Source organism: Stomoxys calcitrans, chromosome 4 (genome assembly GCF_963082655.1).
Source record: "Stomoxys calcitrans chromosome 4, idStoCalc2.1, whole genome shotgun sequence".
NCBI lineage: Eukaryota > Metazoa > Arthropoda > Insecta > Diptera > Muscidae > Stomoxys > Stomoxys calcitrans.
Genome location: NC_081555.1, coordinates 31,949,545 through 31,977,200, shown reverse-complemented (window position 1 = coordinate 31,977,200; position 27,656 = coordinate 31,949,545). Strand labels below are relative to the sequence as shown.

At 40.3% G+C, this 27,656-nt stretch overlaps 3 protein-coding genes and 1 long non-coding RNA gene across 4 annotated transcripts; 3 read left to right on the top strand and 1 right to left on the bottom strand.

Moving 5' to 3' along the window:
- Positions 1-638: 638 nt before the first annotated feature.
- LOC106084532 (GPI inositol-deacylase) lies at positions 639-17,576 on the bottom strand. Its single transcript, XM_013248268.2, has 17 exons — positions 17,289-17,576; positions 17,016-17,162; positions 16,863-16,938; positions 11,182-11,675; positions 10,934-11,113; positions 10,713-10,877; positions 10,538-10,635; positions 10,324-10,474; positions 10,126-10,264; positions 6,602-6,731; positions 6,417-6,542; positions 4,759-4,952; positions 4,495-4,684; positions 1,528-1,678; positions 1,131-1,468; positions 952-1,059; positions 639-891 (listed from the first exon to the last, which is right to left on the bottom strand). Exons 1-17 carry the CDS (start codon positions 17,421-17,423, stop codon positions 726-728), a joined length of 2,988 nt encoding a protein of 995 aa, XP_013103722.2. The 5' UTR covers positions 17,424-17,576; the 3' UTR covers positions 639-725.
- Positions 11,889-16,694, top strand: LOC106084537 (DNA polymerase subunit gamma-2, mitochondrial). The gene is made up of 4 exons (XM_013248284.2): positions 11,889-11,956; positions 14,771-15,531; positions 15,587-15,685; positions 15,748-16,694. The coding sequence occupies exons 2-4, from the start codon at positions 14,844-14,846 to the stop codon at positions 16,026-16,028; spliced, it is 1,068 nt and encodes a 355-aa protein (XP_013103738.2). The 5' UTR covers positions 11,889-11,956; positions 14,771-14,843; the 3' UTR covers positions 16,029-16,694.
- Positions 17,577-19,555: 1,979 nt separating the features above from the next.
- Positions 19,556-26,633, top strand: LOC106084556 (protein twisted gastrulation). Its single transcript, XM_013248310.2, has 3 exons — positions 19,556-19,781; positions 25,893-26,232; positions 26,302-26,633. Exons 1-3 carry the CDS (start codon positions 19,556-19,558, stop codon positions 26,486-26,488), a joined length of 753 nt encoding a protein of 250 aa, XP_013103764.1. The 3' UTR covers positions 26,489-26,633.
- LOC131997291 (uncharacterized) lies at positions 19,801-20,436 on the top strand. The gene is made up of 3 exons (XR_009398175.1): positions 19,801-19,933; positions 20,079-20,290; positions 20,348-20,436. It is a non-coding gene; the product is annotated as an uncharacterized LOC131997291 (long non-coding RNA).
- Positions 26,634-27,656: the final 1,023 nt, after the last annotated feature.

Genomic DNA, 27,656 nt, shown 5'->3' with positions numbered 1-27,656 from the left:
ACGCTACAGATATCAAGTTACCTTGGGGCACTTTGTGTTTTTCCGGACTTTTTATCGCCAAATAGGATGGACAACCATACAAATAGTTGATGTTGCACCTCGACTGGGGAATCATGCTGACGATATCCTTGAAAATTTTGCGTGATTTACCGCATCTAAGGCCTTGCTAGAGTCAAATACCATCCAATGGATTAATTTTCAAAAACGCTCGAGAGTGGTAATTCCTGAAGAGTTTTAGTTATAGACAAGACCTTTCCTCGAGTTTTTGAACTCGAGAAATTGAACTATCCATTTCCATTTTTTTCCAGTGACCGAATGCAACACGAGTGTTCAGAGACAATTTGAGACAATACCATCCTATGGGTTAATTTTCAAAAACGCTCGACATAGTAATTCCTGAAGAGTTTTAGTTATAGGCGAGACCTTCCCTCGAAATCTTGACTGGTTTAAATGGCGAAATTGAACTATCCATTTTCATTTTTTTCCAGTGAACGAATACAACAAGAGTGTTCAGAGACAAATTGAGTAGTTGTTGTTGCTATAGCATTGTGTTGTACACTGAGAAGCCCCTGCCGAGGAAGGACTCCATCGGTCAATCCGGTGCGCACAACCGTGTGACAAATTGAGTAGTCAAACTGTAGTGTAACAAAAAATTAAATATTTATTAAATATTAAAACTAAAAACAATGTAATTGGCATAAATAAATACTTTTCGACTCTTAAACTCAATGTGATCTGCGTCTTTGTATGTAATGTAATACTTCCTGTAAAGCCACACTAAGGTAGACAGCGGCTATTAGATAATTCAAACGGTATATGTGCTCCTGACAATACAAAATGCAACAACAAAAGCACATATACAATACAATGGCAACGTAGTTGTAACCGGAACTGAAAGTATGAAAAAAATTATACAAAAAATGAGATTAGCACAAGCCAATAAATACTAACGATTTATGAGGAGCTCCAGCTTGAAGCAACAAACTGAGACTGGATAAAGTTATAATAGATGGCCATAAGCTAGGATCCGGAAGATGTTCATTAAGATGATGACCATGACTGAAAATAGAATAAAATTAAATATTTAAAACTTTTATGCGGAAAACTTTTAGTAAATGGTAAACTCTTACTAATGCGATTTTATCCAGGCTATACCCAGGCCAAAGTTCAGCATAGCCATTATGCCCAGCAACAACAACATGGCAATGTGAAAGGCAAAGTTTTCGAGACCTTCAAAATATTCAACGGATTCGGCATTTTGAACTTCATTTTCGTTGTCATTTTCTTCTTGATTGTCTTCTTCGTTGTCTTCATTGTTTGTAGAAACCTCAGCATTGCTGGGCACAAGTGCAGTTTCATCAGACTTTTTCTTATTTCTTTCCTTAAATTTTTTGCTTATTGTCTTGAAAATTCCCTTTGCCTTATCCTTGGCCCAATCCTCCAGATAATCTTTGTAGGCATTTGAAATCTTAAAAATTACATAGCAATTAAATGAAATATAATAAGGGAAGACCAGTTGTTGCTTACCATAAGGAAATAAAATATTGTGGCCAATAAAAGTCCAATGCCACTACATGTGGCCATAGAAATTGATATGAAAAGGGCTCCAAATGACAGTGGTAAAGTGCTCATTATTTTCAATAAAACTTCGGATGAAGCAGATGATATTCGTGTCATCCTTAAAAGTAAGTAAAAACATTAAAGTAAAAGCGTGCAAAGTTCGGCCGGGCCGAATATGATATACCCTCCACGGGATATTTGTGAACACCCCATAGGCTTGAACATTGAGATTCGATCTGTGTGGTGTTCGTTGATGTCACGAGAAGCTTAGCTGGGAGCTCAAACGGAGAGTCTCAGTGAGAGGCCGGGCGCCATCGGCTCTTGTACAAATAAACTCGATATTACAAGGCGAGTTATTGGCGCCTTTAAATAACCAATGGCCACCCTGTTCCCGCGGCGGTCGGCCTTTGGACCGGAACGAGCTTGCTCAAGTAAAATCGATCGATATGAGAGCTATATCGGGTTTTAAACCATGCTTGTCAGGTATATCGAAGGTCGTAAAAGAAGACTTTGTGCAAAATTTTAAATCGGGTAACAATTGCGCCACCTAGAGGTTGAAGAGGTGTAATCGAGAAATCGGTTTATATGGGAGTTATATCAGGTTTAAGACCTAGTCAAACCATGCTTGGCACGTATCTTGAAGGTTATGGCAGAAGTCATTGTGCAAAATTTTAGCGAAATCGGATAACAATTGCGCCCTCTAGAGGCTCACGAACTGTGACTGGGAGGTCGGTTTATATGGGAGCTATATCAGGTTTTAGACATATTCCAACCATGCTTGGCACCTATGTTGAAGGTTATGGGAGAAGTCATTGTGCAAATTTTCAGCCAAATCGGATAGCATTTGCGTCCTCTAGAGGCTCAAGAAGTCTAATCGGTTTATATCGCAGTCATATCAGGGCTTAAACGGATTCAAATCATGCTTAGCAAGTATGTTAAAGGTCATGGGAGAAGTCATTGCGTAAAATTTCAGCCAAATCGGATAACAATTGCGCGCTCTAGAGGCTCAAGAAATGTGATTTATATGGGATCTATATCAGGTTTTGGACCGATTCAAACCATATTTGACAAATCTGCTGAATGTCATAGAAAACGTCATAATACAAAATTTTAGCCGAATCAGATAGGAATTGCGCACCGTAGAGACTCAAGAATTCAAGATCTGAGATCGGTTTATATAAGAGCTATACCAGGTTTTAGACCGATTCAAATTTCAGCCAAATCGGATAACAATTGCGCCCTCTAGAGGCTCAGGAAATGTGATCGGGAGATCATTTTTTATGGGAGCTATATAAGGTTTAAGACCGATTCAAACCATGCTTGGCACGTATGTTGAAGGTCATAGGAGAAGTCATTATGCAAAATTACAGCTAAATCGGATAACAATTACGCTATTTAGAGGCTCAAGAAGTGTTATCGGGAGATCGGTTTATATGACAGTTATATCAGGTTTTAGACCGTTTCAAACAATGCTTGGCACGTATGTTGAAGGTCATAGGAGAAGACATTATGCAAAATTACATCTAAATCGGATAACAATTACGCCATCTAGAGGCTCAAGAAGTGTTATCGGGAGATCGGTTTATATGAGAGCTATATCAGGTTTTAGACCGATTCAAACCATGCTTGGCACGTATGCTGAAGGTCATGAGAGAAGGCATTGTGCAAAATTACAGCCAAATCAGATAACAATTGCGCCCTCTAGAAGCTCAAGAAATGTGATCGGGAAATCGGGTTATATGGGAGCTATATCAACCTTTGGACCGATTCAAACCATAATTGACACATCTGTTGAAGGTCATAGAAAACGTCGTAGAACAAAATTTTAGCCGAATCGGATAATTGCGCTCTCTAGAGGCTGAAGAATTCAAGGTCCGAGATCGGTTTATATGAGAGCTACATCAGGTTAAAGGCCGATTCAGGCGATAGTTGGCACGTGTGTCATAGGTCATAGGAGAAGTATTTGTTCGTTCCAAAGTGGACGTGCTTTCCACAGACAGACGGACTCGGCCATCGGGACCAATTTATATGTCGTGGCGATCAATAATATATATATTGGGTTGCCCAAAAAGTAATTGCGGATTTTTTAAAAGAAAATAAATGCATTTTTAATAAAACTTAGAATGAACTTTAATCAAATATACTTTTTTTACACGTTTTTTCTAAAGCAAGCTAAAAGTAACAGCTGATAACTGACAGAACAAAGAATGCAATTACAGAGTCACAAGCTGTGAAAAAATTTGTCAACGCCGACTATATGAAAAATCCGCAATTACTTTTTGGGCAACCCAATACTTTATGGGGTTTTGGACCAATAATTCGATGTGTTACAAACGGAATGGCGAAGTTAGAAAACTTGTTCCGGTCCATAGTACCAATCGCCGCGGAAACGTTATACCCATTGGTAATTTAAAGGCGCCAATAACTCGTCTTTTCATATTGAGTATCGCAGGCACTCAGCATTTAAGTAAGAGTCGGTGCCGCCCGACCTCTATCTGAGACTCTCCAATCGATATGGCTGATTGTCCGCCATTTGTGATTGCAACAATGTTCGCATGTTCGCCTAAGACGCTGAAAAATTTTTCAGCGGAAGTTTTCTCTTCCTAATGCTGACAATATTTATGAGACACTTTGCATGTAAAAACTTCTCCCTAAAGAGGTGTCGCACTACGGCGCGCAGCTCAGAATCGACTATAAAAAGCAATCCCCTTATCATTGAGCTTAAACAGCACTCATTGATATGAGATTTTTGCCCCTGTTCCTTAATGGAATGTTCATGATCAAATTTGCATTTAAGTTTCAACCCGTGTGGTGCTCATAGTTATCCCGTGGGGGTTATTTTTCCACCTTCCAATTGTGGATCTCTCCCTGTAGCCCTCATCTTCGTTTGTTGTGTTATATTACTAGGTGATTAAACCTCTGCATAAAACTTACTTGAGTGCTATTTTGTAAAGGATATTTCCATGGAAAGTTAAAACAGTCCAAATGGCAAAAACTGCTATAATCGACAACACAATAGCAGTGCCATGTATTATTATAGACACATAAAAACTATAATTGGTAGCATCAGTAGTGATAGGCAGGAACTTCATAGGCATTAACATTTTCTTCAATAGACGGCAAGCTAAAGAGGGAGAGATAGAGAGAGAGGGGATTTTGAGTTACAAAGGAAATTCAACAACAGCCATTGCTATTTACCTGTGACTATATATAGGGATTTACATTGGAAAAATCCAGCATAGGGTTTAATAAATATGGTCTTTTCGGAGTTTTGAAACTTCACTATTTGATTTCGCAGCACCCAAAAGAGAACAGCTGTTAAATGCGCTGGTAGCCAATGATAAAATTCTTGCACTATCTTCGATGAAGTTCCAGCCACAGAGAGTTCATAACTAATGATGAAGAAAGGAAAATGAGTTAAGAATTTTTTTTGGTTTTTTAATAAAAAGGTGTTATATATTAGTCTGGCATCCATTTGTATCCGCTTGTAATTTGTATTCGATGGCAACCCTGTCTATATAGAAGAAGCATCATTAGGGCTGACTACACCGCAGTATAGCGGTTTGGAAATCAGTCTCAAAAACAGCTGAACCGATTTTCTGGACATTTTTATAGGTGCTGCATAATAATCCCGCGGTGAAAATAGTGTACTACATTTTTTAAATTTTAAGTGGGGGCGGACCCTCCCCCTTACCTTAATTTTCAGAAACGCCAGATCTCGGAGATGGGTGGTTCGATTTTAGCGAAATTTTGTGTGCTCTCTTATAATAACTTGAAAACAAAAATTTTGGTATCCAAATTTCGGATGAGGTACCTAGGCGAGCCGCCCCACTCCCAAAACCTACCGGATATATATATATATATAGACCAATCATGACAATATGGGACTCAAATGAAAGGTATTTAGATTAGAAAACGTACCTGATATCCAATTGTCGGTCCAAGCGTTTGGGGGACCACCCCAACCCACAAAACACCCCCAAATCGGACACATTTACCGACCATGGCAATATGGGACTCAAATGAAAGGTATTTGCGAGTAGAATACGAATCTGATATCCAAATGTGGAACCACCCCTTCTTCTGTGGGTCCACCCTTCCCCAAAACATCTCCAAACAGGACTTACTTACTGACCATGGCAACATGGGGCTCAATGTTTGCAGACTATGGAAATATGGGGCTCAAATGAAAGATATTTGGAAGTAGAGCACAAATCTGACATCAACATTCGGGACTAACTGTCTAGGGGACGTCCTACCGGTTTGGGGGGCCCACGCCCAAACCGGACATACTTGCGGACTTTTGCAATAAGGAGCTCAAGAAAGAAATGATTCGAAATTAGAAGGAAAATTTGATATCCCATTTGAGGCCGATGGCAATATGGGGTTCAAATAAATGATATTTGACAGTAGAGCACGATGCTAACCAAAACACCCCTAAATCGTACAAGCGTACAAATGTACCGACCATGGTAATATGTGGCTCAAATGAAAGTAATTCGAGATTAGAAAACGAATTTGATAACCAATTTTGGGGACAAGTGCTTAGGGGACGACTCAACCCAAAACACGGCCCCAAAGAGTGCAAATTTACCGACCATGGCAATATGGGACTCAAGTTAAAGGTATTTGAATTTGATAACCAATTTTGGAGACAAGTGTTTGGGGCATACCTCATCACATAAACTCCCCTTAAACTAAAGGCAGTATGGTTTACCTAAACACCCCTAAATTGGACATCATTAGAATATCGGGCTGAAAGAAAGTCTTTCAAGAAAGGAGTACATCTAACATCCAAACTTAAATGTTCTATTCTTTTTGTTATATGTATTTTTTCTATAATTTGCAGTGCATACCTTATTCTGTAACGGCAAGCAGGATTTAGATACAACTCTAATGTAATCGGATTCTCTGTAGTATTGTATCCCGAGGGTGCAGAAAACGGTGCATTTACATAAATATGTTTGTCTTTGGAATCATGCCTAAGGGGAAAATCTTTTATTAGGATATTGAACAATTTTATGATATATATTTTACATACTTTCTATGGACATGGCGATCGTAGCCTCGTGCCCAAGGCACACATATTTTAGCATTAACTTCATAGTCATCATTTGCACAAGCTAGAGGTTCAACCTTGAACTGCAGAGTGGGAAAGGGTTCTTCCAAGCCTTTGAATATATGTATATATTTTATTATTATATATGAAATAATAAAAATTTTAGAAATATGTATATTAAATCAAAAATTCATAAAGCAATAGATGAAAAGTACAGCCGGACCAAATTATAGGCCTAAAACATGTGAGGCAAACGTCGACTCTATCACAGGCAACGGTTGTTGTTGTAGCCACATTTTCATGTGGATGTGGCGATCCCTGTCAAGTCAAGCTTCCGTAGGTGAGCAAGCTCGTTACAATCCGAAGGACCGATCGCCGCGGGAACAGGTTGGCCATTGGTTACTTAAAGGCGCCAATAAGCTGGGGCTAATCGACGCATCCGCTAACGAGCGAGTTTTTGTTCGAAGATTAATTCCGTTTCGCAGATACTAATTGGATTATTGCTAACAAATGTAATTTGTCAAAAATTTATCGATTTTGGAGGAGAAAAAATCGATTTACCACCTCAAAGATAATCAAAGCAAATGGTGGTTGTTTAAAAAAGTAATTACAGGTAAAAAAATAAATAAAAACACATTTTAAACAATATGTCATGGGTTTTAACGATATATTACAGTTTTCATAGTAAATTGTTGTTTTATATGAAAGAGGCCTACAACATATGAGGCTTACGTCGACTCTATAATAGGCAACGGTTGTTGTTATAGCCAAATTTTCATGTAGTGGTGGCGATCCCCGTCAAGCTCCCGTAGGTGAGCAAGCTCCATCCGGCCCAAAGGACCGATCACCGTGGGAACAGGGTGGCCATTGGTTATTTAAAAGCTACAATAACCCGCCTTGTCATGTCGAGCATCATAGGCACTCAGTATTTGTGGAAAAGCCGATGGCACCCGGCCTCTCACTGAGACTCTCCTCTCGATACCGCTGGTTGTCCGCGACTACAGTTACAGCTACTCGAAATGGAGCATTTCAATATCCGTAACCTGTGGACCCTCCCGTTACCTCGCAGCTAAGCTTCTCGTGACAGCAATGAACACCACACAGATCGGATCTCAATGTCCCAGCCTGTGTGGTGCTCACAGCTATCCCATGCCGGGAACAAGCAACGGTGTTTCTTCATAATTTTTTTTTTTGGGCAGGCACAAGGTAGCAACAGCCAAAGTAAAATGTATAATTGGATAAAGTTGGAAGTCTTTCCTTGAAAAATATGCTCCCTAGTGTTGCCGTTTATTGGTAGGTTTTTATTCTCTTGGTAGGCTGACCTCAATTTTTGGTCGGTATTTCCAACAAGTTGATTACCGAAAAAACCGCCGCGGAAGACTCAATTAATTTACTTCGTGTCGTTTCTGTTAAGTCGTTAGGAGTACAGAATTAAGCCAAGGATAGCGAGGGGCCAAGGGGGTTCCAAAGGGTCTCATTGCTTCATATTTAAAAAAAGGGCGTAAGTTGGGAAGCCACCGTAGCGCAGAGGTCAGCATGTCCGGCTATGACGATTTCCCCTCCTAATGCTGGCAACATTTGTGAGGTACTATGCCATGTAAAACTTCTCTCCAAAGAGGCGTCGCACTGCGGCACGCCATTCGGAGACCCCTTATCATTGAACTTCAACTTGAATCGGACTGCACTCATTGGAATGTGAGAAGTTTGCCCCTGTTCCTTAGTGGAATATTCATGGGCAAAATTTGCTTTTGCAAGTTGAGATATGGAACGCAACTGCTGGTACGAGTGTTAAGGGATATCTTCCAAACTTTGTAAATTCTGCGTAAATCCCTTCAGTCGGAAAACAGGGCTACGTGGAAGCTGCATAAAAATATGGTTAAATCTGGTCTACACTCAAAAGTTGGGGGCACGTGCATCTCACTGCAACAACGAAAATGGGAAGTAAAAGCGTATTTCTGGGCTCATACACTCAAATCGTTAGATCGCTTTATCCAAACTCGACATGGATATTCATTATAGTTTGGGCAATACGACTTTATGAACTCAAGATTTTTTATCGGGAGATCGGTATATAGGGTGCTTTATCAAGATATAGGCCATCTTTGAACTTAAGGCTGTAGAGTGATTTCAACAAACAGACAGACGGACATGTCTAGATCCTATATGAATAAGGACGATATAGTACTTTGTAGCCCTGTATAATTTGATGTGTTGGCCAAATGGCCAACTTTTCGATGGTGGGTACTAAAACATATACCCCATTTTTGGTTTGTTGAACATTTGGTAATTTTTGGTCGGGTTTGGTAGGAAATAATTTTCTTGAGTGGCAACACTGACCGTGCCTCATTGATCGTGTTAATCTTTCCTTGACAACCTCATTGAGACAATGAAGATTGATCTGGAAGACCTTGCAAGGTATTTCAAAGAATGTTTTACCAATATTTTGCTAGATGGTTGGTTGGGTTAAACTTGCAGTTTGTCGATTGTACCACAACAGCTAAAGAGGGCTACACTATCGAAAATGTGTGGAAAAAGTTGGAATTGATAGAATAGAATAGAAAGACCAGGGTAAAACACCAGATATGGAGTGGAATACTCTATATGCGGAGTAGATGCAAATGCAGTCGTGTATAATCAGCGGTATCGAGTGACAGTTGTTGTTGTCGTTGTTGTAACCACATTTTCATGTGGAGGTGCCGATCCTCTTCAAGCTCCCGCAGGTGAGCAAGCTCGTTCCGGTTCAAATGACTGATCGCAGCGGGAACAGAGTGGCCATTGGTTATTTTATGGCCCCAATAACCCGCCTTGTCATATTGAGCATCATAGGCACTAAGTATTTGTGCAAGCGCCGGTGCCTGCCGGCCACTCACTGAGACTCTCTGCTTGATACCGCTTATTGTCCGTGACTGCCGTTGCAGCTACTCCGTATGGAGCATTCCACCATCGGCAATCTGAGGACGCGCCAGGTAGCTCGCAGCTAACCTTCTCGTGACAGCATTGAACACCTCACAGATCGGATCCCAATGTTTCAGGCTGTGTTGTGCTCACAGCAATCCCGTGCTTGCTTTAAAAATGACGATATGATAAGGCGAGTTATTGACGCCTTTAAATAGCCTTGGCGATAGGTCCTTTGGACCAGAACAAGCTTGCTGACCTATGGATCTTTACGAAAATCGCTACCTCCACACACAAATATGTGGCTACAACAACAAAAAGGGAGTCAGGCTGACCGGAGATCAGTACTCATTGTTGAGTATTTTATCCAGCCAGCCACTTAAACTTCAACGTTAGTCCAGAATGACGAAAGGGCTAAATCCATGGATGAAAGGGGCGTTCATCCATAAACCTATGGCTTTTACCCCCAATTGGGTAACACACCAAATATCATTGGATTTACCGCGAAATGAACGGGAATTGAGTTTTATAATACTCACACAGTGTAAATTATTTATTTTATAGCTATTATGATTTGTCGCAGAGAATTGCAATACGATCGCAAGTCTTACCTTCAATAAGAATTTCATTATGTATGGTGCCCAGCGTTGTTTCATTGACTAGAACCTTGGGCTTAAATGAAAATAGTCGAGGAGATTTGACTTGATATCTTCTTTCATCTTTTCGGTAGGCATCTATTTTTAAAGAAGTCTGTAAAATCGGTTTCTCATTAAATTTCGAAATTCATCATAAAAATATGTCATACTAACCGCTTTGCTGGTAGTTTTAAGTCTAACAAGCACATGTGACCAATCGGGATAATAATTTATAAGATGCTGGAAATCAAGCAGAGCTATGCTACGATATCTGTCATTTGAGGGTATGTTTTGTACGTAATGAGAAATCGGTAGACCTTGTTCGCTATTAAGCAGAAAAATGTGAGTAATGGTAGGTAGTTTTTCGATTAAGGTAAAGTGACTTTACCATGTGATGCCTCCATTAACAGCATTAGCAACTGCAGCACAGCCATATATCCAATCATCTTCAAAATCTTCAAAACTATCAATTTCTATGTAAACTTTCTGTAATAGAAACAAAAATCGAAGACATAAAAATGATTAATGGTCCGTATTTTATAAATTTCGAATAGCCATGCTACCTTAAAGTCTTTATATTTTGAAACTGGCATCATATGATTATACTCAGTACGCAAGCCATATTTGAAAGATTTGCGAAAAGCAATTTTGGAATCCTCCTGCCAAATGGAATCACCAGTTGATTTTGTAAATTCTATCTCACTGGGTTTGCGCTTGTTTAAGGGTTTCTGTAAAACAAAAAATGAATATTTCCACTATCAGTTCATGCCAAAAAGCTACTGACCACAAAATAATTGATGGCTGCTCTGGTGCGGTATAACTTATCATTCGAGAAGTAGACATTGCGGTAGTCATCAATCACAGTTATGCCAAAGAGGAAGCGATTTATAACCGTTACCAATTGCAAACACCATACAATTGACAAATGGTCACAGCTCAACCATACATTGGGAATTGAAGAGGTCTTTAAAAAAATGAAAAAAAAAAAATTTTGTATATTTATAAACATTTTCTGCTCCATTTCAGACTTACCATAGCATGTATGTCACTAAATTGCGATATTGTTAAGCCATCACGCACCAATAGATCTCTATTGCCTCCACCCATAGAAATCATAAGAACATTATCCAAGATCATTGACTCATTCGTTCTATGGGGTATTTTATCTTGGAAATTTGTACAAACATTGGTCTCCCTATTCGGTATGTGTGAGGCATGTTTGTTGTACAAATAATTTGTGCTTGTTGCATAAAATTTATCCAGTTTTGAATCGAAATACACCACTGGCTTGTCTATGGGCGTTGAAATGTATAAAACGGTGTTGATGTATTTTGAAATTTCCGGATCCTGCAAAGCAGATTCAGCTACCTTGCCACCCATGGAATGACCTATCAAGATCACGGATTTATCAACATTATATTTCTTTGCATACAACCGCCTTACTGCCAAGATTGCATAGTGAAGAAACTTCTTTTGGTTTTCCAAATAACCACCATAAAGAGCGGAGAGTTGCTCCTCAAAATTAACTGAAAGGTAAAATAACACAGTAAAAAATTAATTGGAGATAAAAAAAATAAATTATTTTACAGATTGAGAGACACGCTTCAAGCAAACTCGGTTACTAGCCGCTTTACTCAGAGACCTTAGATCCATTGTGTTCGCCTTAGAAAAGAAGGTAGAACGAAGAATATACATAGAGACCCATAGTAAGGCGCAAAACAGTAGAACGAAAAGGGAAGAGCAAACTAACCAACAACACAAAAGCGAGATGAAGCCAGACCGAGCGAGCGAGAGACTCCTCTTATAGGTGAGAGTTTGGTTCAGTCAGCCACTTCAGGCCTCAAGTCAAGAATGACGAGAGGAAAAAGTTTCGTTGTTAATCCATCCCCGCACGGCATAGCTGTGAGCGCCACACAAGCTGGAACATTAAGTTTGGATATATGTGGTGTTCATTGCTGTCACGGGAAGCTTAACTACGGGCGCGTCCACAGGTTGCGGATAGCGGAATGCTCCATACGGAGTAGCTGTATTTGCAGTCGCGGACAATCAGCGGTATCGAGTGGAGAGTCTCAGTGAGAGGTCGGGTGCACAAATACTGAGTCCGGTTCTTTGGAATGGAACGAGCCTGCTCACCTACAGGAGCTTGACGAGGATCGCCACCTCCACGTGAAAATGTGGTTACAACAACAATATGTTAATCCATATTCCTTTGTGTTTTCCCCCCAATTGCAGAGCAGTGTACCAAAAGGTGCTCGACCGCAGAAGTTCGCCTTTTCCTATGTCCAGCACGACGTCAAAGACCTGAAGTTTCAATGGGCTTCTATCAGCAGTCCGAGGTCATGCGAACTCAGCCCCAGGTGTAATAACGTTCAATTCACGAAACACCCGGTACAAGGCCTTGGCATTGGCAAGCCGTGGTGGTCAACGTAGAAAGCGTTTATCCTACCAAGAAGCTTTAACTGATAGGATTTACTCATTTAGAAGCATGAGCAGTGCTCATCAGCAAGCCGTTCGTGGCTAGAACATCAGCAGCAGCCTTTTTATCTACCACTGTTTATTGGCCGGGATCCAGCAGAGCCTGATAGATGCTTGACCACCTCCAACTCCTCATCGCTACCACAAGCGATGTATATGTCCGCCTTTTCCTTTGTCGGTAAAGACGTGGCATTGCAATGACCAGCCAGAACTATCAGACTTCCGGGGTCATGCTTTGTCAGCCCCATGATATCTCATGTTCTAAATGCAAATTTAGCCCATGAACATTTCACTAAGGAACAGGGGCAATCTTCTCACCTATCAATGAGTGCAGTCCGATTTAAGTTTAACCTCAATGATAAGGGGCCTTCTTTTTATAGCCGAGTCCGAACGGCGTGACTGATTGCTACACCTCTTTGAAGAGAAGTTTTACATGGCATAGTACCTCACAAATGTTGCCAGCATTAGGAGGGAAAACCCACCGCTGACATTTTTTTCTGATAGTCTCGCCAGGATTCGAACCTAGGCGTTCAGAATCATAGGCGGACATGCTAACCTCTGCGCTACGGTGGCCTCCATTCTATTCGGCGAAATACTCTATCACAATGCCTTGATGGCCTACAATTCACAACATCAGCCCACGCCTCATTGCGCGGTCAACGTTGAAATCGTCTAACCTACCAGAAAACTCACACAAAGGAGGTTTTACTGATTCAGAATACCTAAACTACTTAAAAAACGCTATATCCGTCTAGAAGCCTAAAAAATCCCACAAAAAGGAATCCTGCCTCCTCCAATTTGGACATATCTGTATATACAGAAAGCCTTGGGAAATAGCTTTGAAGTATCGGGGAAGAAAATGTCCTACCCATTAACATGGAAGGATTCGCCTTGTACATTATCCGTCTTTGTCGCATCATCGGTTCGCCATCCGGCAAGGGATGACTATGAGCCCCACACGGGTCGGAACTCTGAGCTTCCACTATATGGTGTTTATCCTCATCAACAGAAGCTCAGTTGAGAGCTACCGCGCTCATCCTCCATATGATAAGGCGAGTTATTGACGCCTTTAAATAGCCAATGGGCATAATGTTCCCATGGCGATAGATCCTATGGACCGGAACAAGCTTGCTCGCCTATGGATCTTTACAAAAATCGCTACCTCCACAGACAAATATGTGGCTACAACAAAAAGAGAGTCGGGCAAACAGGAGATCACTACACATTGTTGAGTATTTTATTCAGCCAGCCGCTTAAGCCTTTAGGTTTGTCAAGAATGACGAAAAGGCTAAATCCCTGGATGAAAGAGGCGTTCACCCACAAACCTATGGCTTCTCCCTGCAATTGGGTATCAGTGACTCAAAGTGTGCTCGACCGTCTCAAAATTCTCCATCATCACGACTGAAAAACTCTGAATTTGGAATTACCAGTCAGGACTCCCAATAGCAAAATGTTCCGCGAAACACTGAGCCAAGGACCATGGCCTCACAGGGCTTTGTCAAGCAATCCCATGTCAGCCGGTTGTACGTACCGGATTATCCCGATGGAGTCCTTCTTCGACAAGGGCTGCCACTTCAGTGTACAAAACACTGCCCCAACAACAACAATGGGAAGTTTACTGATTCAGTAGAATAATCGTCGCTCACCATCAGATCCATTGGTGGCTAGACCCTCAACCGCCTCATTCTCCGCTATCCATTCATGGTCTCCACTATCCGTTCATGGAAGCAGAGCCTCATAGCCTTCCCCATGATTGGAAAGATCTCTTTGCATATCCTAACCAATCTCAACCTCAATCCCATGGCAGCCTGTTGTACGTACCGAATTGAGCCAATGAAGTCCTTCATCGACAAGGATTGCCGCCTCAGTGTACAACACACTGCTACAACAACAACAATCTCAATCTCACATGCCGTTCCACATTATTGGAAGAAACTCTTTGCATATCCTAACCAATCTTAACCACAGAAAATATGACTTAAACGAATTTTTCACTATATTGTGTAATTTAATTGATTTATTTTTGCCGCCTGTCGCTTTTTGCTTCTTGTCGCTAGTAATAGTTGCATCGTCTAAACAACTTTTAACTTTTCCTCTCTCTCTCTGCCAAACGTTTAATATGGCAACGTGTGGTAAACACAAACAGCTGATAGTTTGTTTACCACTTAAACCGCCGGCCCTTACAATTTTCGTATAAAAATGTCCTAAAAGGTCACACAATGAAACGCATTTTACAAACATTAAAAGAAACAGACTATTTACAAGGACGTTATCTAAATGAAAATCGGGTTGCAGATGTTAACCTGTTAAAAAATGGTGAAATATTTAAAAATCAACTATTAAACCATTGGAAGGGGTTGGTATCAAACAACAATCAGTGTGATATACGAGAAATCAAAGCATCAACAACCGGTAATGGACGGTTGGCCTTTATGCAGTCGAAAAACTTCAAGAAAAACTACCAAAAATTGTTAGATTCCACAAATTTTAGACTTGGATCAATAATACAGAAGAGCATATTAACAGAACCAGCAATTGAGGAGAACGAGTGTTTATTCCAACAAAAGTGCTCTCATACCGTGCAATTAATCTCAGATAAGTATTTGCCGGCTTTTCAAGGCCTGGAAAACTTTTATAGCATACAAAGAGAACGTAAAATATGGTGGATGCGTTTCTCGGCCGACCCCAGCCGTTATTTGGTGGAACCTTATGATATGTCAAAAGAATTGGAAGACGGACATTTTAGCAAGGACTCTCAATCGGTAACTATAAAATCTAATCTTTTTGATAACACTGTGGATATGGAAACGATTACTTTGGTGCGTTTGAATGGCTTTATGCAAAAGGAGTCATCCACAGCCATAGCTCTTATCAGATCTGTTATAGATATGGGTTTAACAACTTGTGGTAAGTGGATTTCTATTAAAATATTCATGGCTTATAGATTAGATTTGTTTTACAGCCCTACTTTTTGATGCTGGCAGCTACAATGATAGACCAATATTAAGATTAAATAAGAAATTGGCACCATATCAATGTGGCATAGCAACATTGTGTACAGGTATTCAAGTTTACATCAAGACAATAAAATAAAATTTTTTGATCATTTTCTTGAGTTTGTAGATGTCCGTAGTGGCGATATAGATGATCTATGCCTACATTTGAAATATGTGCTAAAGGGGGCAGGACTACGCTTGCATGAACAGCCATTGCATGCTAAATCAAATAATGAAATTGAACTTTTGCTGACAAAATCTGATTGCCTTGGTATACCATACACAATTATAGTGGAAAATGATTCTTTAAAAACTGGCCTTTTAAAATTGCGAAATAGAGATACTTCTTTGGCAGAGACAATACATATCAGTGACCTTCCACTGTATTTAATAAAGATTTGTAAATAATGATATAAAAAATCCTTGTTCATTGTAGCTGTTGGAATTTAGCATTAAGTTACCTCTGCAAAAAGCAAAATATCTGTAGTCTTTTGAAAGTTTTTCACAGCAATACATATTGTTATTTAAATTATTTATTTTAGTAGTTGGTCTTTAACATTCAGTTGCTACAATTGTAGACAGAAAAATTATACAAAAAAAAGTATTGGGATCAAGAATTTAAAGTCTATGTACATAATCGGGCGGGTTCTGGGTTTCACTTTTCCCCTTAAATCAATTGCTTTTTATCACGTTAATAAAGTTTCAAAATATCCTAGATTTTTTTACATAAAACCAAAAAAGTATCTTACAACAAATAAATAATTTGGACTTTTTGTTTGCGTGATAATAACAAATTGAATTGAGGGGGAAAGTGAAACCCAGAACATATCCGAATATTGTCAGAACATGTGTTAATCAAAATTGATTTTATATTTCTTTGAACAGCTAGTCATATGGCAAATAATTTTGTATGAAATTATCTATAATCATTATCTGAACCATGCAGATTGGTCAATGGCTACATACTTTTAGATTAAAAAAAAGAACAAAAAATTTGACTAGTCAATGTGGCCTTGGCATTTATGCAATGTGATAAGCAAAATTGAAGGCAATAAATATTGAATACTACTATAATTTGGGGAAATTTTATATAAGCACAATAAAGATTATAGAGCATATCAATATTACTCATAAAAAAACATAATTTTGGAAAGATAATGATTTTTTAAGGACAACATTTTGAAAACGTCTAGTCGATTAGTCAATGTTGAGTCCAACAATAATACAAAAATAAACACTTACCTGTGAAATAATCTAAATGTATGCCACGCTCATTATCCATGCCTTTGCGCAGCGCCACAGAAGCCAAGGACCGAACCTAAAATATCAAAGTCATATTATATATAAAATGATGTCATTGGCCTTGATAATACATATTTCAATTTTGGCACTCACTTGTTTATAGGAACCCGCATTTCCGGGTATAAATATTACTGGAGCTCCTGTAAGTTTTAAATTGTTTACATTTTGGAGAATTTTTCCCTCGTAGTAGTAGTAGAGACCATAGTGGGGATATAGTTTATTATCTTCAAATTCTACTTGCTTCAGGAAAATTGGCATGCATTAGTTTATTATTTTAAAAATATACTTATACATGCCCATAGCATGTATATGTACCAAATACAGAAATACAAACTATTATTATATTATTTTTCATTGAATACTTACCGAAAATTGTGGCACGCCAAACATATAAGTCATCCGGCATGCATTATCTTCGACTTCCAAATATATATGACGTATACCGTATAGGAAGCATCCAAACGAAGCAACAATTATTAGAATGAATGCATTTTTAAACATTTCGAGGCAAGCTGGCGAGCAGCGCTACCGACTCAAAATTTATTTGCGTAAACAAATGAATGAATGGACTGTTTATTTACCGTGGAATTAGGTGACATTTTACCGGTTGTTGCACAGGGTTGCCATGCCCATTAAAAATGAATGGAGAGAGAACAGCTAACAACTCCCTTCACATGTTAAGAAAATCACCCATATTCCCGTTGTCGAATAGGATTCACTGAATAAGGGTTGGTATTGTATTCTGCTTCCGGGATAGTCACGGAAATCTTTAATTGTTCCGCGAACGGAATTTGACAGTTATTTTTTGTTTTTATTTTCATACCAAAATACGTTTTTTAACTGCACTTATGATTTTATTATTTTTTTTGCAAATGAATAAAATAACAAAAAGAAAAAAAAGAACAATTAAAACCAATAAAACAAAAATGATGACGTCATTGATGTCAAACGTTGTCACTAAACTTTTTTTTGCCACGTTCCTCACTATAAACAGAGTACAACTTTTTCGCCTATTCTTCTCCAGCGTTTCGCCGACGTTTTTTTTAATATGGACTTTGACAGCATCCCGCTAGGAAAGCTTAAAGTTACGCCAAGCGATCTGTCGACATACATTTTTTAATTTTTGCCAGTACTTGGCATTGAAGATGTCAATGGCCCTGATAGCCAGTTTACCTATTTCAAATAATTTTACTAACTCATATAAAAATCTATTCTTTTCAGAGCTTTGCCCCAAGCCAAAAGATACTATGAACTTTTTCTCTAAAAAGTCCCATGTGGAAGATTTTGAAGGTGTACCCGAGCTTTTAAATGTTCTTGTTTCCTCTCCAGTGGATTGTTTCCTCTCAGTGAATCGAGGATGTCAATTGCCCTTATAGCCAGTTTACTGTCAGTTGACCCATGTGAAGTCGAGATAGGCAAGAAGATGCAAGGACCTCCTTGGAACCATTCGAAGGACTGGCAGGCTCCTCTGGGTCTCCATGGGATGGGGGAGAATGAGGCGAATGAAGAACTGGCCAGGAATTGGTCTCTATTAAGCGCAGATCAAGCTACGGAGTCAGTGCTTCTTCTGTTCGAGCTTCTCGGTCGGAGAAACTTCGCCATTCTGCAGCTATATGTAGGCTTGAATTGGCTGACTGGACGGTGCTCTCATCGAGAAGAGTTGGTTACCTATTTAATTCTTCTATAATTTCTGCTGTTTTGCATCCTCTATGGAATATTTCTATCTGGGAACAAAATGGGCCTAGTGAAGGTCTTCTTGTTAAGCAGTTAGCAACCGCGTTTTCTAATCTCCTGTCATCCGTACGCTGATAGTCTTTTGCCCGAACACCATGGCAAAAAAATTAAAGGTGGTCTGATATCCGACCATCAGTACGCTGATAGTCTTTAAGCTGATTTTAAGATTTTAAACCCTTGCCCGAACACCATGACAAACATATTAAAAGTGGTCTCATTTGCACAACAACCACAAATCATATGATGCAATCCGCCATCTTGTCATAAAGCTGATCGACGTTTTGCCAACACAAACAAAGAACTTTGTGTTCTGTGATACACATGAGCAGAGAATATGCGAGAAAAAAGATAACTACAAAGAGAATGTAAATAAAAATTTTACATCTTAATACCGTCATACCTGGCTGGCTGTTAACAGCTGTGAGACCACCTTTTTAAATCCGCCCTGCCCGAACACGGTATATGATTTATTTTTTTGTCCCATCGAAACGTAGCATAATAATGGTTTTGCCAGGCATTCTCGACTTAGACAATAGTAAAAAGCTATTACGACTTTTACGTTGTAGCGTTTTATGTACGTTACGTAAAAGTCGTCATCTCGTAGAAAAAAGTAAATATGATCTTCAGCCAGCATCAAACGTAATCAAACGTCTTTCAAATACACAAAGAAAACAGGGAATAGATTTAGATTTTTTTTTGCAAGCGACAATTTTTTTATGTTTTATTTTTGTTAAACATCCCAACGTGAGTGTGCCTACGGCAAGCCATATTATAGAAGTGTCGTCCTGTGCCAAAATAATGTTAAGTTGACTTTTCCGTCCCTTTTTTGTTGTTCGTGTTTCGTTCTTGTTTTATTTTTTTTTGATTTGAACTAAGATTCAATTACAAATTTCTACAATATGGAGATTTTGCGGAGTTTAACGCTAGGCACATTGTTGCTACTTGCATTTATATTTTTCTACAGTTCAGTGGTCGAGTCATGTAACGAATCCGTATGTGCTCCCATCGTTTCCAAATGTTTGTTGACACAAAGTTGTAAATGTGAATTAAAAAATTGTTCCTGTTGTCACGAGTGTCTCAAATGTCTTGGAAAGAAATTCTACGAAGAATGTTGCAGTTGTGTGGGTAAGTCGAAAGATGTCAATCAACATCAACCAGTAATGCGACGTATGGGCAGAATATTAACAAGTTTTGAGTGATAGAGTAGTATCCCATAGATACTACTTTGCGCATAACACAAACAATCATTGATCATAATTGTGTGCATGTGTGTGTGTGTGAGTATGTTTGTGTGCAAGCGTGTTTGTTAAATAGGAATTTGATAAATATCTTAGCGATATCAAAGAAAAAAAGAAAAAACATTGTCTAAAATCGATAAATGATTGTGGTTACCATGTTTCATATTTTTTTATTGTATATCAGCAAATATCGGATTTTCATATTGTAGTATTAAGTGAGAATCCATTCTGCTAATTTTTGCAAGGTGTATCAAAGAAGGATTTCAAATAGGTTGGGTGCAGGTGTTTTACAGTGAAAATCAAAGTAAACGCTACAATAATCTAAACGATAATTGCTGTGTTTAATTAAAGACCTATCCAGTGCAAGTCAGATGTTTTGGATGCGAAGTCGTACTGGTAATTAGCCGTTTACATGCAATAACAGATAATAAGAAATCGTAATTTTCACTATAGGTACATACATACATATATGCAAATGCAAATTTGCAGATCAACATTCCTTGAGGAACAGGGGCAATTTTCCCACATATCAAAGATTGCTGTCCGATACAGGTTTAGGCCTAGTGACAAGGGGTCTCCTTTTTATAGCCGAATCCGAAAGACGTGGCAGTGCGACACCGCTTTGGGTAGAAGTTTTTACATGGCATAGTACCTCACAAATGTTGTTTTGATGTTCTCGCCAGGATTCCTCATAAGCGGACATACCAACCTTTGCGCTACGGTGGCCTCCATACATATACATATATATTTTTGCACACCATGGCATTTAATTCGGTCTAGCCCAATCCATTCTTCTATCTGATGAAAATACACTTACTTCCAAGCTAGCCCCTCCTAAATTTGGACATACACTTCTTTCGGAGTACGTTATTTAAGATTAAAAATGTGTCAAATCGGTCCATATGTGGATATGTATAGTGCTCCCATACGCAATGGACTTATAAGGTGAGGTCATTCGAACAGCTGAATACAATTTAATTTTGTAGTAAATCTAAATGTCAAAGGCTTGATAACACAGCTGCGATTTTTTCTAAAATCTTAAAAAGGTGTTTTATTTGATCCGATATTCCGCACAAATATAAGACATATTTGAAGAAGATAAGTTGTAAAACAAAGTTTACTTCCTAAACCACTTTGACATTTCTATTTACGGCATTCGTCACTCAAGGTAGTTTTGTTGGGGATAGATTCTTGTTGTTGTGCTAATGACGCTACCTCTAGATTGAATCATGGCTACCATCCACCCAGTCTACCGACATGCGCCTCTAGCACATTGAGACACATAACCCGTCGTGGGGTGCCTGTATTTCTTTTCTAAAACGACACTGATTGAAATTAGTTGTGATTTTTAAATAAAGATTAATTTACTGAATATTTTTGCAAAATCATACATGGGTCTAGGATAACTTTTTGAGGTTTTATTTAGTGAAAGATGTATGAAATGTAGTTCTTTGGTCTCCTGGGATGGTTTTCCTCAAAACCGCTTAGCACTCAATGTGCTAGAGAACGAAATTCTTTTCTGATTTGGTTGACATTTTGCACAATGACTTTAAATATTAAAGCAAAGTATGGTACAAATCGGTCTATAACTTGATATAGTTTTCGTATAAACGGATCTACCGATTTGAATTTTTATGAACCTGTAGAATGGAATTCTTATCCGACTGTGAAATACGTACCAAAATAATAATAATAGATTAAAGGGACTATAGACTTCTCCGCTTGACTCGGAGAAGTCTATTTTTTTTCACCCTAGAAGGAAAGAGAAGAGAAAAAGAAGATGAAGAATACATATGGAGATCCACTATAGTACGATGTACACAAGTAGAACGAAAACAGCAATGAAGGCGAATCGATCGATCCAGACAAAAACGAAGGGAAACAGGCGGACCAGACAACAGTTCTTACAAGCAAGAGATTCGTTCAGCCGGAAATGAATCCAGGCATCCATTATCTCCAGTTCCTCCTCGTCGTAATACATCCTGTAGAATTTCGCTTCCCTCAGCGTCAAGGTAGACTTTAAATATCAGGCATTGCAATGGCCAATCAAGACCCCTACCAACAGTCTAAGGTTGTGCTTCCTTAGCCCGAGGATAAGTGACATGTTCCGCGAAAAACTGAACCACAGCACCTTTGCCAACCTGTAACCCATTGCGTTTGCCAACACCTTATTCGCGCGGCTATTGTTGACAGAAGGTCGCGCAGGTGTATAGCTTGTCGCCACCCTCGAGTACCCATGGCCCACTCGGCACGGAATAGCTGTGAGCACCACACAGGCTGGAACTTTGAGGTCCGTTCTGTGTGGTGTTCATTGCTATCACGAGAAGCTTGGCTGCGAGCTACAGGTTGCGTATAGTGGATTGCTCCATACGGAATAGCTGCAAAAGCTGGCGCGGTCAATCAGCGGTATCGAGAGGATAGTTGTTGTTGTTGTTGTAGCAGTTTATTGTGTACTATCTTTCGTCTGCTTGATTCTGTTGAGTGTCAAGACCCAGGAATTCCGCGACTAAGATGGGGTGCGTCCACAGGGATCTGGGTCTGAGTCGAGTGGGTCTGGCCGGGCAGTTAAACAGGTGACGTGTATCGTGCGGTCCCTGGTTACAGTCGGGACATACATCTTGCACGTCGGCATCAATCCTAGCTCTGTGGGAATTGAGGCGGCTGCATCTGCCGGAACGTAATTGAGCCAGAATCACTCTGGTTTGCCGGGGGAGGTCGATTTCTTCGGGTGCAATGGGTGGCGGTCGTACTCCAAGGACTACATTCACCCGGTAGCCAGTTAACGCGTCTGCTACCGTGTCTGCATGAATGTTGTTCAGACCCGCTTGATATGCCGCTTGATCTAGAGGTTCTCTCTTATAGCGCTGGACCTCACGCTCTAGATCATGTAGATCTACCTTAAGGCTTCTGGGCGGTGGGTATCTATCCACAAGATGATGATTTGGATGATTTCTGCGATAACAGCCCAAAAGGTATTGCTTAGACAGCATGTAGTTATGTCTTCGCACTGGTAGGATCTTTGTCTCCTGGTGGAGGTGGTCCACATGAGAACTAAGGAGGCAGCCCGTCGCAGTTCGGAGGGCGGCATTCTGACAGATCTGAATATTATTCCACTGCGTGTCACAAAGCTGACGTGACCACACTGGCGCTGCATAACTTACCACAGACCGGCCAATTGCTTTGTACGTGGTCAACAAGGTTTCTTTGCCTGCACCCCAAGTGCTGCCAGCGAGTGACTTGAGGACCTTGTTTCTACTTTTGACTTTATTGCAGATTGCTGTGGCATGTGGGGAGAAAGTGTAGGAGCTGTCAAATGTGACGCCAAGTATTTTGGGACACTTGATGGTCGGAATCAATTCTCCATCGACCATCACAGTCAGCTCAGAATTCACCTCACGCGTATTTGTAGTGAACAGTGTGGCTGAAGATTTGGTGGCGGATATCTTCAGATTTCTTGCAGCGAAATATGAGGCAAGCTCGTTGAGGTAGACGTTCAACCTATCGCAGATGTCATCAATGGGTGGGGGGCCTGATGCCAAGATCGTACAGTCGTCCGCATATGATACGATCTCTATGCCGTCTGGAGGAGGTGGGATGGAGGAAAGGTAGAGGTTAAACAGAGCCGGAGATATCACCCCGCCTTGGGGAACTCCCTGTTTCACTCTACGGTGTTTTGACTTCTTATCCCTAAATTCCACAAATGACTGGCGGCCACACAGATAATTCGCGACCCAACGTTTAAGGCCTGGCTGGAGGGACGTGTTGGCGATGTCCTCAAATAATTTGGCATGGCTGACCGTGTCGAATGCCTTCGATAGGTCCAATGCCACGAGGACCGTCCTATCACATGGCCTGGGTTGATTGAAGCCACGGCAAATGTGTGTGGTGATGGCATGCAAAGCTGTTGTTGTGCTGTGCAGTCTCCGAAATCCGTGTTGATGCTCGGCGAATGGAAATTCTCCTACGAGGCTCGGGAGGAGTAATGCCTCAAGCGTCTTAGCCACTGGTGAGAGAAGGGAGATCGGTCTGTACGACTCCCCCAAACTCGGGTCTTTACCAGGCTTCAGTAGCGGGATCACTCTGCCCATTTTCCAGACATCGGGAACTATAAGAGTGTTCAATGACAGGTTAAGGACAGTGGTAAGGTACTCAACTCCAGGTAAATCCAGATTCTTCAGCATCAATGTAGAGATTCCGTCGGGGCCCAACGCCTTGGAAGATTTGGCGCCACGGATGACATTCGTAACTTCGCCCACGGTAAATTGTGATGGCTGTTCATCGGCTCGGAGACCACGAATACGGCGAATGGCTCTCCTCCTTGCCCTGTCTCTCTCGGGATGCACGATAAATTGACGGTTGAACAACCTGGCGCATCTCTTCGGATCAGTCACGGTTAACTCGCCAAAAGTGACTGAGGTCCTGTCGTCCCGTCTACCGGGGTTCGAGAGAGACTTAACAGTGGCCCACAATTTGCCTGCACCGGTGCCTAAGTTACATTGCTCCAAGTGTTCCAGCCACAAATTCCGCTTATGTTCGTTGACTACCCTGTTTATTTCCAGATTCAGCTCGCTGATTCTGGGGTTAGCGGGGTCCATAGCACGAATCCCATCACGCTCGTCTGCGAGTACCACTGCTTGCGCCGGGAAATTGGGTCGCACTTGCGGTATTCGACCGGCTGGTATAAAGCGAGCGGCTGCTGCGTTGATGATGTCTCGGAATTTCCTCTCGGCCACAAGCACATCAGAGGGGGGTGGCAGTTCATTGAAGCGGCGATTGGTATACTCTCTGAAGCCAGTCCAATTGGCCTTCTTATAGTTGATGAACGTTCGGCGCTCAGAGGTTATGAAGTCGGGTGGTCGGTCGATGGTGAGGATTATGGGGAGGTGGTCTGACCCCAAAGAGATGACGGCTTGCCAGGATACGTCACTCAGGAGATCAGGGGATGCGATTGAGATGTCTGGCGAGCTGCTGCACCTCCTCGTAATCCTAGTGGGGGCATCCTCATTCACCGTGCAAAACGTGGAGCTATCTATCTGCTCTGCCAAAGCTATGCCACGCTGGTCGTTGCCTAGGGGAGAATGCCATGACGAGTGATGTGCATTGAAATCCCCCAGAACCAGACGACTATGGCCAGATAGCAACCCACTTATGTCGGGGCTGTAGGCCTGGCCATTAATCGGGACACAGCTGCCAACCGGCGGTATATACACGTCGAGAGGATAGTCTCTGTGAGAGGCCGGGCGGTACCGGCTCTTGCACAAATACTGAGTGCCTATGATGCTCGATATGACAAGGCGAGTTATTGGCGCCTTTAAATAACCAATGGCCACCTTGTTCCCGCGACGAACGTTCTTTGGACCAAAACCGACTTGCTCACATACATGAGCTTGACGAGGATCGCCACGTCCACATGAAAATGTGGCACAACAACAACAACCCATGGCCCAACAGCACGACATGATGCTCGATATGACAAGGCGAGTTATTGGCGCCTTTAAATAACCAATGGCCATCTTGTTGCTGCGGCGATCGGTTCTTTGGACCGGAACGAGCTTGTTCAAGACCATAAGAATCCCACTGACAACAAAAAGCCACAAAAGATGTAATCAAACTCCTCATTGCGGAGTTGCTCAAATCACAATCTTTCTAATCGATTCCAGCGCTAGTGATGCCTTAACATACTGCCATCTAGCATCGTATTAATTCATTACGCCAGGAGAGAGGAGATCCTCATAGGTCCCAACTTCAAGCCGTTCTGTACCGAAGGAGACAGCCAAAATTATCGTCTATTCCAAAAGGCACTGTAAACCGACTGACTATTAGTATGCTGATAGCTGCTTTCTTACCAGTAGTTTCTCCAGGTTCTTTAAGACGAAGTATGGGAGACATTAGAACATTTTCCTGAATATTACACTGGCATTATTTTGTGCATACGTTTCTGTACCTATTTCAAATGATTTTAGCCACTTACTAACCCAATAAAATCTATTCTTTTCAGAGCTTTGCCCCAAGCCAAATGATACTATGAACTTTTTCTCTAAAAAGTCCCATGTGGAAGATTTTGAAGGTGTACCCGAGCTTTTTAATGTTCTTGTTTCCTCTCCAGTGGATGGCTTGGATTGGAATATATTTACATTCCAATTAGATTTTGATAAGGTATTGTCTGGTCCAAAAATGCACAGTTATCCTATGGAAAACAATGATAAGAACTTGGATGTTGCCGTCAAAGAACGTGACCATATGGGAACAGTGAATTGTACTGTTATCTATCTCGATCAATGTACATCGTGGAACAAATGTCGCCAAAGCTGTCAAAGCACCGGCGCAAGTGGTTATAGGTAAGATGGGAAAAGGCAATACATATTGTTTTAATACTATATATTTTTATATGTCAAACACAATTTCAGGTGGTTCCACGATGGTTGCTGTGAGTGTGTTGGCTCAACATGCATTAATTATGGACTCAATGAAAGTCGCTGCAGAAATTGCCCTGAACCTAAGGATTTGGGTGATGACTTCGATGAGGACGAGGATATGCAAGATTTCGGCGATAACATGGGACCGTTTGACGGCTCTGTAAATAGCAACTACTAACCCATGCAGCAGACTCTACTCGATTTTTTTATATAGTATTCAATATTATACATATAGGAATTGTGTATTTTGTGTTTTTAGTATCTAATGTATAATAGAAAACAATAATAAAGTAGAATACGTATGTATACATACAAACATATTATATATACAATATTTTAACAACAAATTTGTCCATTACCTACGTGTTGTACATTTTATTCTACATATTATTAGGGGCTAGTGTTTGTTTCATAAAATGAAAAGAAACGTGACGATATTACATAGAGTGGATAGAAAGGCAAACTATAGATGTATAAGAAGTAAATAATAAACTCAAACGATTCTTAGCCTTTATAATCTGCGTACAACACAAAACCAAGAACAATTACAATTAAAAAATATTTTAATTTTATATAACGTACATATTTAGTTAATTATCAAAAATTTACTTTACCGTGCAACGTGTGTCTTTAGGAAGTTGGAATTCCTTTGAATTTTTTTTGTAACCAGTGAGTTTTTTTTCCAATTCTCTTGATTAATTCTACAAATAAAGGGTGATTTGAATATTTGATGATATGGGGTTGCTATTTATTTAACGCGTTGTTGATTACCACGGTTGATTTTTTGTAGATTAATTTATGGAAACATTTTTTTCAGTGTGTTTGTTTTGAGGATTATGGTAATATATTTCTCAATTTCATGTCTATAACAAGAGAGGTAACAAAGATCTTGTTGTGTGATACTATGCAGCACTGCTAAATATAAATGAGTATAAAAACCAACTATTTTGTCAATAGATGTCACCGCATTCCTTAATATAAATTTATATGATTAATTTTTTCGCTAATAAGTGTCGCAATAAATATGGCTGTTGTTGTAGCAGTTTGTGTTCTATCTTTAGTCTGTTTGATTCTGTTGAGTGTTAAGACCCAGGAACTCTGCGACTAAGATGGGGTGCGTTCACAGTGATCTGGGTCTGAGTCGAATAGGTCTGGCTGGGTAGGGCGAATTTTATAACCGCTGGGACTGGTATTAGATTTCTGGGCATCTAAACCAAATATTGTATGATGCAAATCGGCCCGTATTTGGATACAACTATGAATATAGTAGAAACAATAGGATAAAAAATTTGTTCGTGGTGCGGTGTATGCAAAAATTGGCTCGTCCAAACTTACTACGTTTTTAC